Genomic DNA, 18713 nt, shown 5'->3' on the forward strand with positions numbered 1-18713 from the left:
GGTAAGAACGGAAGGGGTGGAACAAGGCATGAATATGACGAACAGCGTTCGATAAGGATCTGTCTGCAGCTAACAAACTACAACAATGTAAAGACTATAGTTAAACAATAGTATGATAGATGCAGGATGTAGTAGTTACGTAGAAATGAGAAGACCTCGGATAGGTTGGCATGGAGAGCTGTATCAAATCATTATATGGACTGATAACTCAAACAGAAACAGCAGCGTATATTATGTACCGTGATTGTACCGTGGTACTAGCCATCGGCTTCTGAATTTGAAATAATGCACTTGAAATTTACTGAACTATGGAAAATCTCGAGAAATATAAAACTTGTGATATAATTTCTGCATATTCACCTGTCTCGGAAGTGTTCTGATCTCACAATCTAGGAAAAGGGGTGCTTATCCGCTATTAGGTTACCTATGTTGGTCGAATATGCGACACCTTTTCAGCTGGTTATTTACCTCGTGAATCGATGAGCAATCCAGAAATTTCTGTCCGTAACAGCTGCCTAACGCCACAATGTTATCGTTTTCATCTCTTTCTTTTTGTCGTACCTTTATACGCTTCCTTTTATATAAAATAATTAGAACAGCGCATTGAAATCCTCAGCGGAAATCGGCATGTGTGTTTACTCGACAAAATGGATTAAAACTAATCATAGACGCCCAGGGGAGATCCGATTTACTCTGCTGTCTGGAGCGGAGCGTCGAAAATTATTATTATTATTATTATTATTATCTGAATAGGTTGCAGCCAGACTATACCTACTGTATATATTTCATTTGTTTTATATTTATTAACTTTAACTGACAGTACTTAAGTTCGTATTTCGGTGTTCTCTAAATAGTCAAAATAAATACAGTTCGAACTCTAATTCACTCTCAGATTTATTTCCTTATGTTACTACAGATAAAATCTCCAGAATTGTGGAAGTCTGTGAAATGGCGTAACATATGGTTGAAATTCCCAACCCTGCCGGGAATCGAACCCGGGACCCCTGTGACCAAAGGCCAGCACGCTAACCATTTAGTCATGGAGCCGACGTGGAAGTCTATTTCTGCCGAAATCAGAATGCTTTCTTCAGAAATTATATGACATAAGACATTTAAACGAGTTTTATAATAAGAAGCGTTTGGAGTCGGAGATCACTTGGACATGCTACGCATGAAGTTACCCTTAAGTGTTCTTAGCTTGCCTTACAATCTTACAATTAGTGACAGTGGCGGAAGTTCGTCTTTGGGTTCAGATCTATTGATCCTTTGGTCCGGTGTGGCGTAGTCCAAAGCTAGATTAATTTAGCTGATGTTGTCTTCTGCCTCCTTGCCATAATCGACTATATCTTTCGAGCCAGGGCTTAAGATTATGTCATGTTATATTGGGTCTTCAAAGTGGAAGTCTTCCATTTAATTTTCAACATTTAACAGAAGAAAACGATTACTAAAAAGTGAAAATAGACCTAAATCAATTTTCTGAAATGTGTTAATTATTCTGTTTATTTCAAACACTACAACCACTACTCTCTCTTCCTTTAAAAATTCAAACTTCTGTCCTGAAACCTAGCTATTTTTGATTTATGCTCTTACTGCCTGGCACAAAAAGATATAAAGTATGCATCATTTTTTTTTAACGGGTTCCATATTACAGAGGATTTCCATTTGTATAGTGTTGTTCTTACGTGGCATATTTCTTTTACAGTGCCATCATGGACTGCCTGGTCGTACCTCTTCAGGAGAAACTGGAAGAGTGGAAGAAGACTGTCATTAATCTGGACAAAGAACACGCTAAAGGTGAGTCTTTACGGAAACATTCACGAGCCTTAGCCGCATGATTTCATTAGTCATATCCTGTGGTTGGCCAGCAGATGGGATAGATGTAGCAATAGTGCCTTTACAATCGATGTTGTAACAAATATAATTATTGCAGTTTGTCACAGTGAATCTAGTTTATTGTTAATGAATGAATTCATTAATTAAGTGGATAGTTCGCAGATTATTAAGTTGGTTCCAGCGCCAAATCCAATTAAGTGTAATGAACTAATATTAAAATAACTCTTGATTAATTTGGTACTATTCAGGGGCTTGTAGAATACTTCGATGGAGGTACATGAAAAGGGATGAAGGAAAGTGGATACATATGAACCCAGGTGATGCTGATGGACCTCACCATTCTTTACTAGATCATGTACTCAGCCGTGCAATATTGCGTAAAAACTGAAACAGATTGGCCTTTGAAATTTTCAGCAAGTCTTTTTTTTTTTTTTTTTTGCTAGGGGCTTTACGTCGCACCGACACAGATAGGTCTTATGGCGACGAGGGGATAGGAAAGGCCTAGGAGTTGGAAGGAAGCGGCCGTGGCCTTAATTAAGGTACAGCCCCAGCATTTGCCTGGTGTGAAAATGGGAAACCACGGAAAACCATCTTCAGGGCTGCCGATAGTGGGGCTCGAACCTACTATCTCCCGGATGCAAGCTCACAGCCGCGCAAGTCTTTTCTGATCAGTAGAAAGTTATGTCTCCCGTATTCTATTTAATATAGTTTGAAACATTTGCAGAATGCGAACAATAAACTTATTTGTCGCTCACTGGGAATTAAAATAAAATTGATATTTAATATCATTGCAAAACCGTTATTGAACAATACGTTATCTCTGGTATAATTTGTAAGTTCATCAGAACTATAATTTTAATTATTCGTCTCGATTAGTTAAAATTACTTACATCAATCTGGATTCGAATTACGGTGGCAGAGACCTGTGTTCTACAAACTTATTGATAGAAGAAACCCATTTAAACGGATTCTCTTGTAAAGATAAAAGAGCCAATGTGAACTTTCATTTAATGAGAATTGTGCGAATGAACTCGAGAATCCACCTAGTGTTGCCGGAAACTTGGCGAGCAACGCCCTGGGGGGATGAAGTCTGCGTTGCCGCTTTCCGTGAAGTGTTCTTTAACGGTAGTTGTACCTGACTGAACTACTTCGCCCACAATGAGATGGCTAACGACCGTGAACTCATTATTACCTCATACAGCGACTGAACTATGAAAGAGACTGATCTTGCATGTTCTCTTCTTACGGGGCTTAGCATGTGTGTTAATATTTACTTTTATTTCTTTGTCGGACACAGTTCGAGCGACTATTTTATCTAAAATTGTTGGCCGTTATCAGAATTCGAACATGATAAGTGTTCTAAAATTGTCAAAAGTTCCGGCAGGTTGCAGGACATACTAGTTTAGTTTTAAGAATCTGCATTAAATAAATACTGACCTTCCTCCCACTTAAGTAATGTTTACCATTTTACGTATTTTTAGATCTTCCAATCATAAGCTATTATGCCGACCACGAAATTCTAAAACCCTAAAATTAAAACGGGTAAGGGCGAAGATAGTAAAAAACAGGTTCAGCTTAGATGCAATGTTGAATATTTTGGGGGCTTCTTGATCGTGCAGGCATAAAATACCCTCTGTATCCCTTATCTGTCTTAAGAAGCGTCTAAATAGGGAGACTCTCCAAGGGCTCTCAAGCTGCGATCGTAGGTGGGCGACCAAAGGGCCTCTCGCCGAGTCTGAAGTTGTTGCCATTTACGTCTGCGAATCTCCTCCCTTTCATCTTTCTTTTTTCCTAGCATATTTTACAAGTGTTCCATTTCAAATGTTAGCCGTAAGGTTCAGCTTTAATAGATGTGAGGGAGGTGAGGTGAGTGATCTTTAGTCGTGGCAGTGTTAAGTCTCAAGACCCTCTCTTAATTAACCACAACATTAAAATTATAGAGTTATGTAATGGAAATAGTGAAACTTAAGAAAAAAGTAAAAATTGAATAATAAAGTTGCACTAATAGGACAACATTTGGAGACTGCGACACTCGTGCACATGAAGCCATGACAACTCCCCGTAGTAAGATGAAATGTGAGAATCACATCGTAACTTAAGTATAAATATAATACAGATGTTTAAACTCAGTATGAGCATCCCATTACTGTCTTTTAATAATGCTACTGGCTTTACGACTCACTACCAGCTTTCATGGTTTTCGGAGTCATTACTGTCTTGATATGTCCGGAAGTACAGTGTCGCAATAGTCTAGACCAGTTAAGATTAGGGATTGTACCAGTTGTACTCAAAGATGATTTGGAAATAGTGTAGGTAGCGTTTGAGAGGAAAAAAGTATTTCTGAATTTTACGGCATGTATTTGTCACATGTCTAATCAGATTTAATGTCTCAGTCATTGTGACACCTTCAGTTTCTTACTGATATGCTGTAGGGCACGAGAGTATTATTTAACAGAATCGAGGTACATGTCTACGTTTTAACGAATTAAGGTTTCTTCTGATACCAAATAGTATAGTCTGAGTTTTGTTAGGATTTATTAACAAACTGTTATTGGCATAGTCGCTGGGTCGTCGTGAGCTGAGTGATAATAAATCTGAAGATCATCTACATAGATGTGGTAGGCCTATTTGCTATAATTTAACGCGTCCCCGAAGTCATTAACGCTAATGACAAATAGAAGTGGGGCCCAAAACCGACCCCTCCGGGACACCCATTGACTTGCTATGCCATCCTGAGCACATTGTTCCCACTGATATTCGTTGCCGGCGGTCAGTGAGATAAGAGCTAAAACGTTTGAGAGATGTCACATTAAAGTTAGAACTGCGGAGATTTTGCAGTAGTAACAATAAGAGCTAGCGGTGTCAAAGGTACTGCTCAGTTCTGATAGATGTCGATGACTGAGCAAATTTATTTCCGCTCTGTGCCATGAATGTGGAAGCAGGTTGTTTCTTCTCGACCTTGTGGTGGGTGAGGCCTGCAATAGAGGCGTGCCAAGGTTATTTGCTCACGTGCAGCTGGGCGCTCGTGCCACCGACCTCATTGTCATTAACAAACAAGCTCATTGCTTGGCTCGTTGCTCCTAATCTTTGGTGAGAACGCTGAATATTAGGCAGATGACATCTCGAAGGTTGGTTGGATCATGTTTATTTTTATTTTCCAATCATAATAGACGAGCATACTGTTGTGAGTGGATCGCTACTATGGTGACTGGTATCGGTGGCACCATCAAGGACCTTCATCTTGCAAGACGTGCAAAGCGATCACGAGGCACTAGTTGAAACCGGCACGGTTTCCAAATGCTTGTGACGAGATCCTCTTGTCACCTTTGCTATGTGAGCCCTCATCGTCTACTCTTGCTCTTTTACTACCCGATATTTTAATTTTGAGTAATTTCTTGATACCCGAGTTAGCCCGCACAAATTTGAATGTAGTGCTGCCTGGTAATGGTATTAAGTAAACTCTTATCCTCGTCCCGAGGGGACGCAGCTCTTTTCACGCACACCCCCAACGCAGCCTTCTGCCATTCTTGAACCTCTGGTAGTACCGGGAATCGATCCAGGGCCTCCGAGGACAGCGGTGAACAGCACTAACATGTGGGGACTGCGATGCTCGTGCATACGAAGCCATGCAAACTCCCCGTAATAAGGTGAAATGTGAGAATCATATCGCAACGTAAATATTAATGTAATGGCGGACCGTGGTGTTGAGCGTAAATGATTGTTTTAAGGACTAAGTATGAGTCCTGAATATATATGTAATAATGCAGCATATCTATAACTGAAGTAACAGTCCTGAATTTGCTGTATTCTCGTGTCTCCCAATCCAGCCTGGTTATCTGGTCCGAGCTTGCATGCCGTCAGGTCGTTGAGGGGAAGAAATACTCTCCGGTTTCTGCTAATGCTCTCCGTTACGCTCAAATCCGCTATTTCGTTTTCGTGTCTTAGAGAAATGAAGCCTTCCTGGGAGCTCAATTTCCTGTGGTACGGTTTTCATTCGGCAAATTCCATTTGAGAAACGAATAGAGAGATGTGGAAACGTATGATGAACATTCTGAAAGTGGCCAGAACTGTTGACTGTTTTTATCAACGATACCGATTTGAATAATGGATTGTAACGAAACAGTTTGGCAATAATTAATATTTTCCATCCAGACCGCTGGTCGTGGTGCTTTTCCTTTTCCTGTAGTTTATTGCGAGAATGAGTAGCCTATTTCTATTCATATTTAGATGACACTTTCCATCGGTCTTTCTTTAATGGAAATATTTAAAGAAACTTTGTTCAAATAACACAGCCACGTTGATAAGACCATATAAGTACACGGTAATAAACGCCTTGCATGTAGCAGCAGCAGCAGCAACAACAGCATGTTTTCGTTCGGGAAACCTGTTGTTAAATTTCATTGAACCTAGTTAATATTCTTTATTTCTGTCTTATCTAATACTCCCTCCATCTACCTTTCATTCCTCACAGTTGCTTTAGTAGGGCATGGACAACAATACCATGTTTGGGCGATAGGTTTTTGCAATTGTAAGATGATGGGGTCGACATAACGAGGACTATCGCACTTATAGAGTCTGTAGCGTCCGAGCAAGGCATATTGACCTGTCTGGCATAAGGAAAAAGTTAAATGTTCTGCTCCGAGGTTGAGAGTTTGAGATCCTCTCAATGCCAAAATTTAATGGATAGTTGGAAAAGGTCGTGAGTATTCGTTGGAAAAAGCTACTGAAGCACGTTTCTCACAACTTTTAGGCTGTGAGATAGAGGACGCGTCACCTCGTAATCTGCAGGCCTCAGGGCTGAGTAGCGTTCGCTTGGTAGGCCAAGGCCCATCAGGGCTGCATTATGGGGTCTGTCTGTCGGGCTTATTGTGATGGCGATTGCTGTTTTGAGGTGAAGTGCAACTAGGCAACCGTTCTCGAAGAGAATCACGGCAAAAGAAGGGAAGGTCGGCGGACAACGTGAGACTTTCCAGGCCTCGCAAACCTCATGCCGCGGGTGTCGGAAGAGAACACTAGTTAACCAAGGGAAGTCTAATAGAAAAGCTGAAAGCTAGGAGGTTTTGTGCATGTTAATGGAAGTAATGACTGACTCAACTAGACAACGCAATTTGCGTTACGTCTCACAGACATGGTGACGATGGGATAGGAAAGGGCTAGGAGTGGGAAGGAAATGGCCATGACCGTAATCAAGAAAGAGCCCTAGCATTTGCCTGGTGTGGAAGTGGGGAACCACGGAAAACGATCTTCAGAGCTGCCGACAGTGGGGTTCGAACCCACTATCTCCCGGATGCAAGCTCACAGCTGCGTGACCCTAACCGCACGGCCAACTCGCTCGGTGACTTACCTAGAGGATCAGTTGTCGCTGACCCACACTTGCAAGTTGAAAGCTCCTATGAATCATCATTTTAGTCATCTCTTACTGTAGGCAGGGGATACCGTGAGTATATTATATGCCCTCGTCCACTGGGAAGGTTGAGTTTGGGAGGTTGGATAAGAAAGCTGACAAGAGGAGTAACGGAAATAGCTGAAAACAACGCGAGACTCAACTGGCGCTTTGTAATAACGGCATATGGCCACCGTAGACGCGTGGTGTAGGTACTGCGAGTTGACGCTCACAGGCAACTTGTGCGTCTGTGAGGAAGCTATCTTACCTAGGTTGAAATATAATGTTGAACATGGCAGAAATATCCAGTCCCCGAGCCAAAGGAAATAACCCTGACCTGGCCGGGAATCGAACCCAGGACCTCGTATACTAAAGGCCAGCATGTTAACCAGTTAGACACGAAGCTGGTCAGTAAATTGTTCTGTTATTTTATGGCACATCCCCAATGGAAGTGAACTGCATGCACAGTTTCTTCTTTGGCAGTTCCGGGAGCCAAACCCAGGCCTCTGAGGACGGCAGAAAATAGTGCTAACAGTTATGCTACGGAGGTGGACGGTGCTGTATGATTACTACAGTCGAAACCGGTTATAATGACTCCGAAGGAACCACCAATTAACGGTCGTTTATAGGCGACAGTGTTCGGCTCCTTGGCTAAATGGTTAGCGTGATGGTCTTTGGTCATAGGGGTCCCGGGTTCGATTTCCGACAGGGACTGGAATTTTAACCATAATTGGTTAATTTCGCTGGCACGGGGGCTGGGTGTGTGTGTGTCGTCTCCATCATTATTTCATCCTAATCACGACGCGCAGGTCGATTACGGGCGTCCTATCAAAAGACCTGCATCTGGCGAGCCGAACTTGTCCTCAGACACTCCCGGCACTAAAAGCCATACGCCATTTCATTTTTTTTTTCATAGGCGACAGTCGCACTAACAGGTTTTTCTTTTTGTTGCTAAAAAGTCATGTCTGTAAGCTCTAGCTCTAGGCTACACACTTACATGGTTAATTAACGGAATATTGTTAAAACTAAGAAAAAAGAGTGAAATAAGTAGGCCTATTGTATTTGCAATGCAGTATTTGTGGCGTGGTACTGAAGAGAGTTTACACAGTGCGTACAGCAATAATATATCAGCAAAATATATACAATAATAAGCGAGGAAAGAAGTAGCAATAATGTACATTGATAATTAATCTCGCACACGGTCTTAGCTAACAAATGAGATCAAATTGTAGATATCGTTGAGTGTGATACAGCCAATTCCTTCGCGATGCTGACGTTCGTTTCCCCACTTTATAATCGCTATTTTTACAATTTTGCTTTACGCCGCACCGACGCATATAGGTCTTATGGCGACAGTGGGATAGGATAGGCCTAGGAGTGGGAAAGAAGCGGCCGTGGCCTTAATTAAAGTTGTTGAAAGTGGAAACCACGGAAAACCATCTTCAGGGCTGCCTACAATAGGAGGCACTATCTCCACTATCTTCAGGTCCACTATCTCCGGGATGCAAGTTCACAGCTGCGCGTCCTTAACCGCACGGCCAACTCGCCCGGTTATTTAATATTTCATGTGTGATTTTTCCTCAGTATTAAACGCTTTCTTTTGCTACATCTTCACAGCGATGCATGCCTTGACTATTTGAAATCTATTTGAAATGTACGAGCTACTGAAAACAAGACTTTGAAAATAAGCTTTACATTGTTAGTAATTCCCAGACGCGTAACAAAGAAAAATCAATCATTTCTCAGAAAATGTTAGTTAAACCCCGTTTTATACGATATGTCGTAATATGCGACTTATTAAACGCAGTGTTTATATTGGATTTAGACCGGATCGTTAGATTTTGGCGTTATATCAAATACGTCGTTAAAAGCGATGTCGCAATAAACGGTTACGGCTGTACATCTTACAAGGTGTCAACTCGTAGGGGGTTGAGGGTGGTAAGATTTATTTATGGATGACTTTTTCAACCAAAACAATCATGATAATAGGTCTATAGTATTCATATTTTTACTGTTTTAATGTTGATCGTTCAGCTGCCTGTAGAATCATATAATCTGTATCATGATATTTGTAGTATTGAGGCGCGGAAGGAGGTCTGTTTTAGACCTGAAATTGGGAATTTATTATCCCATTGTTTTTCTGGAGAAGTCCGGAAATATGGGGGAGGGGGCTGCGTATTTAAATACCGCAACTTGTACGTAATATTGTGAAGTTATAGCTTTCTAAACAAATAATCTAAAAAGTTGTTTATCTGTTAGAGTTCTAGCGTAGGATGATTTAAACTCAGTATTAGATTTGTCTCAGTATCATTGGCTTTGACAGTGTGAAAGTGACTGAGGTATGAGCGTTGTTTGTAATGCCATTCCTTATACAGCCATTCCCTGCTATGAATGGTGTAAAAATATTACTCGTAGGGCCGGTTGGTGCATGCATTTCAGTGGGCTTGGCAGACTGATTTCTTGCTCAGTGAGGAAAGCAACGGGAAACTACCTAGCTCCTCATTTCCCTAGTACGCTTCTTCAGTGATGGCTTGGCCATCTATGGCAGCTGATGGTGGAGCTGTTGAGGATCCAACCAGCTTTAGGGCTGAAGACTGAACATACATTAGTTCTATTTCTTTTACTGCTGACGTGCTGAGCCCTTCGTGTACAAACGTTTTAGAAAGGGCTTTGTTTATTCTGACCACTCCGACAGACTAATGTTTAGTTTGACATTCAGCCGCCATAAATTGCCATGTTATCTTAAAACCGCAAGTGCGATGCGATTGTGTGTATAACCGCAAAACTCGAAGCGATACAGTGTCGGACACAGACTATTCTGGCTTTGTCTGGCAGCTTGCCCTCCGGTTAACATGTCTTGCATTTTTTACATGTTTAGGTGTACGATTTCCACAAATTATGTCGAAACGAACGAATGTATTTCCAATTACCTACAGATAATCTCTTGTCAACTGAATACCACTAACACGGTACCTGTAGTTCATAAAGGTCGAGAAACGTGCGTATTCACTTGTAGATTCCGAACATCCTACCTTTCTGGAGCGCAAGACCAGGGTTGCAAACGCGCTATGGCTCGTTGGGAACATCATTCTGATATGCCCAGTATAAGGGAATTCGCACCATGTGAACTAGGTCAAGAACGACTAGGAAGTACTGTAGTTGCTACGGAAATTATGTTATTGTAGTTTGAGAAAGTTGTGGCCATTGCATTTTCCGGCTTGTTTGTGGATCTGTTGAATTGGTGACACGAAGAAGGCATTTTGTTTTACAATCGGTCTATGTTAGGCCTATTACTAAATTGAAACATCCCTTAGTAATTCACCCACAAATGTATACAATGTTTCTTGTTTGTTCATGTTTCTTTCCCTAGTTCACGTGTTACTAACTACTGAGTCGTTCCGTTTGTTGATTACATCATCGTTGTGAAAACAAAAACATAGCGTATTTGAGGTTTCCGTATTTCAACATGTTAACACGCCGCCCCGTCAGCGGTTCTTTAGAAGTGAAGTGTTTTTGTTTATGCGCTCCACTCAAGTGAGATATGTCTTCCTCCATCCTTGCTGCGTATCGCGCTCGTTTTGAGTGGCACATATTTCCTCGTCTTGTGTTCTCTGGACGTGACAGAAGATAACTGATTCACTAGCATCTACTTGATGTTTTCTCTGGAGTATTGTTTTACAATACTATCAGTATATATAGAATATTTGTATATCTTTTTCAAAGGGAAAACATAGTTTGTCAAACCTTGGATTATACGTGGGTACAAGTATTCCCTTTCCCCTAGTTTCTAAAACATTCAAACATTAATATGTAATGCAATACAATCCACGCTGATATTTGCTTTTCGTAGGAAGATACCACCCAAAGTTGAGTGTCCCGATGTTCATATTTCGTGGATTTCTTAAAAGTGATGTGATAACGCTCCTTGTACCTGGAGTAAAATGGAAAGTTTACAAGGGAAGGGAATATAGTCTATGCAGTTTTTAAAGAGACTGCCTATACTGTTCATTACAACCACTGGATGCTCTTTCAACCGTTAGAGAAGTTCGTTAACAGTAGGCTAGTGACATGACATGCTATGCTTATTTAATGGGCGTGTTGTGCATACACGGATTACTCGAGCGTAGTTTAATAGTGTAGGTGAGACAATTATCTCGCTGCGCCATGTTGATGAACGCGATTCATTTTAGTGGCTGTGTGAATATAATTAGTTCCTGTATCATTTTTGAATCCTTTGAAGCTTGCCCAGTATATTAATTTACCGGGCGAGTTGGCCGTGGGGTTAGGGGCGCGTGGCTGTGAGCTTGCATCCGGGAGATAGTGGTTTCGAGCCCCACTGTCGGCAGCCTTGAAGATGGCTTTCCGTGGTTTCCCATTTTCACACCAGGCCGATGCTGTACCTTAATTAAGGCCATGGCCGATTTCTTCCCACTTCTACTCCTTTCCTGTCCCATCGTCGCCATAAGACGTATCTGTGTGGGTGCGACGTGAAACAAGTTGTAAAAAGAGGTGTATATTAATTTTGTAGTTTGTTTGCCAATAGTTGGTAAGTTGCGGAGGTATTTTGTTAGAGTATCGTGCTGCATATTTTGTGACCTCATGTGCAAATGAAGTGTGGGTGAATTAAGTGAAGGGAGAGGGATTTAAGTCTTGCCCTTTATAACGCTGTATTGCTTGCTAATTACGTCTGCCATCTCTCGAAATTACCCTGGCGGTAAAAGGGAGTCCCTTCGGACAGATAATTAATGAAAGACTACAATGGTTTGTCTATAATTTAGCACTGCGCGACATTCTGCTTTATTTTACGTAATTAATTAATCAGAATCAGTTATGTAAAGTACTTGCCTATTGTTCGTTTTGTCTTATCTGTTTGGTTGGTTTTATTTTGTAGTTGATCTCCATTTACTCAGGAAGACCAGTGATAATGCGATTATTCAGCTTTGTTATATCCATCCGTGATAATCCGAGGTTATAACTTCCTTGATGGACTCCTGATATCTATGGAAATGGCATGATGAGTCATCGCAGTTTTAAACTGCTTATTAATCATTATCAGAATTTTGAAAATGAATTAGTCGTGACCTGTGATGGATATTGGTGGTCGTGGTGACATGTATTAATTCGCGAAACTGTAGAATTATCAGCCTTTCGTTATAACATTGGAGAAGGAATGAGTTCTAAACCTTGAAAGAATGAGATATATACAGTGGAACCTCGATACCTCGAATCATCTGGGGAGCTGAATTTTTAGAGTTATCGAAATTTCGAGATATAGAGATACTATTTCTGAGCATATATAGCTCATAATTGATCATACGTATCTGCGGGTTTATACTGAATACGATATTGTTTACAGTATTTAAAAATATACTAACAAACTGTATTTTACGGCATCACATTAATTATAAACCTTATTTAAGTAACTTTTTAGAAAACAGAATACAGTAGACACAGTAGTGAAACAAGAAACATATCTCCGTTAAAACCTTTGGAAAAATCCGATAGTATCTTCTGATTTTTACTGTTAACCTTTTTTCTTCCACATATTTTTCAACAACATTTACTGTTCTGAAAAACACTGTCATTTATATTCGACTTACTCTGTATGCAGGTTAGAAGCCAGACAGCCAAGATTCGTAAATGGAGCTTCTCATCCAAGACTTCGGTTGCTTTCTTACGTGACCGGTAATGAATTCACACCCGAAAAACAGTGAGTCTTCACCGATTTTCCGATCACTAGAAGTTTGCTTTTCGGTTCTCGTCATATTAGCTCCCAGCGTCACTGTAACGCTTTGTTTACTTGTTAACTGTTCCTCACAAACTACAAATGCTGTATTGCACAGTTAATATTGTACAAAATTAGAGTACAGAGTATTTTTTGCTTCATGGGAGGAGAAGTTTGCTTCGAGAAATCGAGAAATTCGTGTAACCGTATTTCGAGTTATAGAGAAATAAATCACAATCCTCAGACCATAATATAAAAAAGCATGGCGGTCAAAGTAGCCGGGCTGCTGGTATTGGCTAAAACAAAAATATCACGTACATATTATACAAACGGCGGTAATTTAACATCATAGGGAAAAATAACTTTTTCACGTATGAAAACGTTTCGCTAACAATTACGCACCACATATAATCAATTAGAATCACATATATTCTACTGTAGGCCTACTAGAAAAGAGAGCAAGAAGCTGATTATTTTCTCTTAGAATTCACTTCGCTGAATAGATGAAAATGATAAAACTCTTAAAATGATAGGCTACTTATAACATCACTTTGAATGTTTCAAAATATATTAAGGTACGAAATTCCTCAATTTATTCGCTCTCGCGAGAACTATGAAACATAATTTGTTGCCTTAGTTTTGAAGTGGTGAAAAATTTCTTATATTCAGCACCTAATGAAAAGGAAGTACACCCGAACTAATAATGTTATAACTACTTATTTAAGGTTTTCGGAGACACCGAAGTGCCGGAATTTAGTCCTGCAGTAGTTCTATTACGTGCCAGTAAATCTACCGGCACGAGGCTGACGTATTTGAGCACCTTCAAATACCACGGACTGAGCCAGAATCGAACCTGCCAACTTGGCGTCAGAAGGCGAGCGCCTTAACCGACTGAGCCACTCAGCCCAAGTACGCCCGAAATGATTAACCACACGAACGGCCCTGGTAATGAATGCTAACATGATGTTGACATGGCATGGCAGCACTTCGCACAAAGATGACCTTAGTAATAAAACGTTCAGACACAAAAATATAACAGGTTTTTGCCCATTAGTGAACATGAGTGCAAAAACTCTATTGATTCTAAACATAGGTATTTAACCACAGGGACGAGCTTTAGTTCGGTGTAGTCTGCTTGATAACAGATAACCGCAGCATGAATTGGAAGGTGTTGGCAGTGTAAACCCCTGCGTTACAAACGCAGCTAATCCCTCCAAGTCACTATTTCTTCTGTGTAACGGTATATAGATTGCTTCATCTGTCACACACATAAGTTTTGTTATACTCCAAGATCCAGCCAAACATTTCCGCTGCAAAGCACATACTATTGTAAAATACACTTGCATCTAAACCACTCGATACTTTGAAGCACATAGACACTGACGGAATATCACAATATCAGTTATATTATATCTAAATTCTTACCTATTTTTCGAGGAACACGAATAGGTTCACCGTTTGGAATTAGAAGTCTTCCCTAACCCAGACTTATTCGCAAAATGATGTAGGCCTATGCATACTAAAGTTTTGTCGTAGACTTCAAAATAATCACGATGTATATTCCTAATCCATTTCTTTCGTAGAATACTTAAGAATAGTTGTATGAGAGACATTGCCATAGTTAGACTTAAACCTGGTTCACAACACGATCAAAATAGATTCTCACATTACTGCGCATAATTACAGATCTTAAGTGTCCACTGACTCATATAAATACACTCGCACACTTATATTCTACAAAGGAACTAACATTTATTGTCAACTTTCATAAAATTACACCGGCTACATACGATAACAACAAAACAAAACAAACCCACATTTCCAACATTTCCGACTACTCGATTCGCCATCTTTGAACGATCGAGAGTAGCATTAAGGTCTGAAAATAAATGCACGTGAAGAATAGGACGAATGGCCGGGAAATTGCAGTTACTTCGAGATACTGAAAATTCAAGTAATGGAGGTTCGAGATATCGAGGTTCGACTGTACAAGAAAAGAAAGGACATGACTACGAAGACAATGAAACGCTTTCAAGACCGCGCAATTCTAACACATTTGTAATTGAAAGAGAACAAAAGTTGATCAGGGTAAGTTGGACAGGAAAGACGACACTAGTAAGAAATGGTCTCCAATACCAGGCATGTAGGCTTCAACAACGGCGTCTAAAATGTCTTGAACATAGCGAGTGTGCTATCCATCATCGCAGCTCAGTACACGAACGCTAGAAAATGGATGGACGCCTTGAATGGTCGTATTGCTGATTTCATCTCGAGGTCCTCCATTCTCCCACATGTCCGGTATCCTGTCTCTTAACCGGTGATGGTCTCAACATTGAACATCACATTCCTCCTTCCTTTTGAAGGGCTCAGACCAAGTTTCTTGGATGAACTCCGTTCTTTTGGTGCAATACAACGCATCTAATAGGCTCACTGGAACAGAAACTCACCGCTTGCAGCTTCGGCATACTGAAAATGAAAAATTAAAATCCACAGCCTGTTTCCAGTCATCTGACTGGGTCAGGAATGAAATGAATTAAGCCCCTATCTAGCAGCGAGGATAGGAATTGTGGCCACTGCCGAAGCCTGTCGCACTTCTCTGGGGCAATGATTGAGGTGAAATGAAATGAAATGATATTGCAGTGTGTTGCTGTAATGAAAGATGACAGGGGGAAACCGGAGTACCCGGAGAAAAACCTATCCCGCCTCCGCATTGTCCAACACAAATCTCACATGGAGTGACTGGGATTTGAACTACGGTACCCAGCGGTGAGAGGCCGGCCGCTGCTTCTGCATACTGCTTGATCTGAAGTATGAATCCATGTTGCATGGAAGAAGTATGATCTAAGATGTGGCAGTAAATGTTCATTGGTTGCTTGTTGCCGGTATTTCAAGGTACCGATCCTGGCATTGTGTGATAACAAAATTACCTCCAAGAGACCTGTCATTCACAATGCTCTTCTCTCTGTACTTGTCTGATATCTTGGACACTCCACTTGGAGTGAGAGCTGTTCGCGTCAAAATTTTGCTCAGGATGGCTAAAGATAGGAAACGACACTACCTGGATTCTATCGTACATGGAAGCACAGAAATGGTATACCGACGTAAACAATCAACACAGCCCCACTCCAGTACTGAAAAGGAGGAGAGGGAGTGAAGGGGTAGAGTCGAAGGCCACTCCAGTACCGAAAAGGAGGGGAGAGAGTGAACAGGTAGTGCTGAAGGTAAAGTGTATGTATTGCTATACATCCATCACCGTGCCCATTTCAATCATAACAGTCTTGTAGCGGGCTGTCTACCTGCAGCAATGCGTTTAGCGTAGAGGTGGGGGTTAACCATGCTTTGTTTATAGCAGGGCACCATTTCTGTGCTCGCGTGTACTTCTATATTCATCGCTTTCACCCTTCTTGTCTAACCACTTTTGATTAACTCTCGTTCTCTTCCGCCACGAACCTACTACGCCGGCGAAGCAGGGGAGAGATGATACTCCCACGTGGCGCGTCCCAGGTGGCGGATAGGGGGGTCTTAACCGGCTTTCCGGCGGACTTGAGGGAAATAAATTACCTCTCGCGGACCAAACACACAACCCCCTGTGTGTAGGGAACGCAGACGAAGAATACACCCACGGTATCCCTTGCCTGTTGTAAGAGGCGACTAAAAGGGGCGACTAAGGGATGATAAAATTAGAATCATGATACTACTTGTAATTAGTACCACCGTGCGGGGAACACCATGGGTCGTTTATACTTGCGCGTAGTACCACTATGTTAGGTACAAAATATGTTTGTGATTAGTAGCGACAGTGTGTGGCTCAGGATGAATTTTACAGTACCTGTGATTCGTACCCCTATATGAGCAACACCATGGTTCTGCCTTGGCAGTGCATAGTACCCACTGTGTGAGGAACACCCCGGGATAGTGAGGGTCCCTGTGTTTGAGGAACGCCATAGGTTTGCGTTGCCTGTAAATAGCGCCGCAGTGTGCGAAACACCATAGGTCTGTGTTACATGTGCGAATTTCATTACCTGTGCATAGTACCATACTGTGTGGAATACCGCGAGTCTACGCTACTTTTGATTAGTACCGCAACATGACACATAGCATGGTTCTATTTTCCTAGCGATAAGTACCATTATGAGGGGCCGATGACCTGGATTTTGGACCCGTTTCGACTACGAGCATCATCGAGTCAGCTGTCCCTTGGTCAGTAATATTATACGGTAGTTTAACGCTAATTTTCTGGGAATGTGGGGCATTGCGGCTCGGATCCACTGATAGTTTTAACTTCATATCCATCCATTCATTCTTCGTCCTCACGTTTTCGATTTTTGGTCAGTGGAGGATTATGGATTTTTAAATTGTCATACCATTTCGTCTCATTTCGTGCCATTAGGGGTCGATGACCTAGATGTTAGGCCCCTTTAAACAAGCATCATCATCATCATCATCTTCGTTCTCTTCCGATCCCGAAAGTGAGCCTAGGGAGGCTTTTATTCTCCCGCCCTTCATGGCTCTTCTTTCTTTTGGCAATACCTTCATTCTTTGAAGGGTTGAAACTCTTCCAGTTTTTTCCGATTATTGGCAAGAGAGGGTGATTATCTAGTTTTATTTCGTCTTGAGACCACCAGCACCACGGACGGTGAGATTAAAATGTGACTCCCCAGTGGCTCTCATTTTGAAAGGGGTGTTAGTGACCACGGGACTCGTAACGGAGTGGCATTACTTTAACTTGTGCCAGGCTCCTAATATTTTCATCTTTACTATCCGATCTTTCAGGACCAATTCTGTGCTCTTCTTTGCACAGCCTAAAGAGCCTTCACTTTTTACGCCCCTCGTGACCCTTTTTCTTTTGCCTGTACCTTAATGCTTCGAAGGGTTCCTCTTCGTTTTTCTCTCTTAAGATAGGATAATTAAACGGCTGTACTTCTCCTTAAAACCACCATCACCACACCACCACCATAATTGTGTTTTTGCCATGTTTGTGTACAACCAATAGTGGCTCGTGCTAAAATTCAAATGTGAACTATAATTTTCAAGTAAGAACCAATAAATAAATCCACAAAAAGGAATGTATAGTATTCACTCGTAGACCGAGCGGGAGTGGTCTCTCGTGGAGCCAAACTGTGCATTTGGGAGACAAGCGGGTTCCAGTCCTACCGTCGGGTGTCCAGATAATGATTTTCTGTGATTTCCCATTTTTCACTTCCAGTGACAGTGGGAAAGTCCATATTCATAGGCTACAGCCGTTTCCTTTCACCTCCCTACTCAATTATATTCACCATAATTCATTTCATTTTCATTAGCTCTTCAAATAAGATTGGCGTCAGGAAGGACATCAGTTCATAAAAACATGCCATATAATTTCATCCTGCCTCAACCCCGAGCCCGTATCTAGAAACGGGACTAAGATTAGACATACAGTAGTATTCTCATGAAAATGAAAATCCACAGCCTGTTTCCAGTCATTCGACCGGATCAGGAATGGAATGAATGAAACCCCATCTAGCGGCGAGGATATGAATTGTGTCGGCTGCCGAAGTCTGTCGCACTCCTCTGGGGCAATGATTAATGACTGTCAGATGAAATAATATTGGAGAGTGTTGTTGGAATGAAAGATGACAGGGAAACCCGGAGTACTCGGAGAAAAACCTATCCCGCCTTCGCTTTGTCCAGCACAAATCTCACATGGAGTGACCGGGATTTGAACAACGGAACCCAGCGGTGAGAGGCCGGTGCGCTGCCACCTGAGCTACGGAGGCCCGTAGTTTTCTCCTA

General features: G+C 41.5%; 1 protein-coding gene across 4 annotated transcripts in view; it reads left to right on the forward strand.

Annotated features, from left to right (window-relative positions):
* The window catches only part of LOC136873811 (protein MTSS 2), a 644214-nt gene that overhangs the window by 536503 nt on the left and 88998 nt on the right, over window positions 1-18713 (forward strand). For all 4 annotated transcript variants that reach the window (XM_067147063.2, XM_067147065.2, XM_067147066.2 and 1 more), the window contains exon 5: window positions 1703-1794. In XM_067147063.2, coding sequence (XP_067003164.1) covers window positions 1703-1794 — 92 coding nt within the window. The remainder of the gene's footprint in view (window positions 1-1702; window positions 1795-18713) is intronic.

This window comes from Anabrus simplex, chromosome 5 (genome assembly GCF_040414725.1).
Source record: "Anabrus simplex isolate iqAnaSimp1 chromosome 5, ASM4041472v1, whole genome shotgun sequence".
Taxonomy (NCBI): Eukaryota; Metazoa; Arthropoda; class Insecta; order Orthoptera; family Tettigoniidae; genus Anabrus; species Anabrus simplex.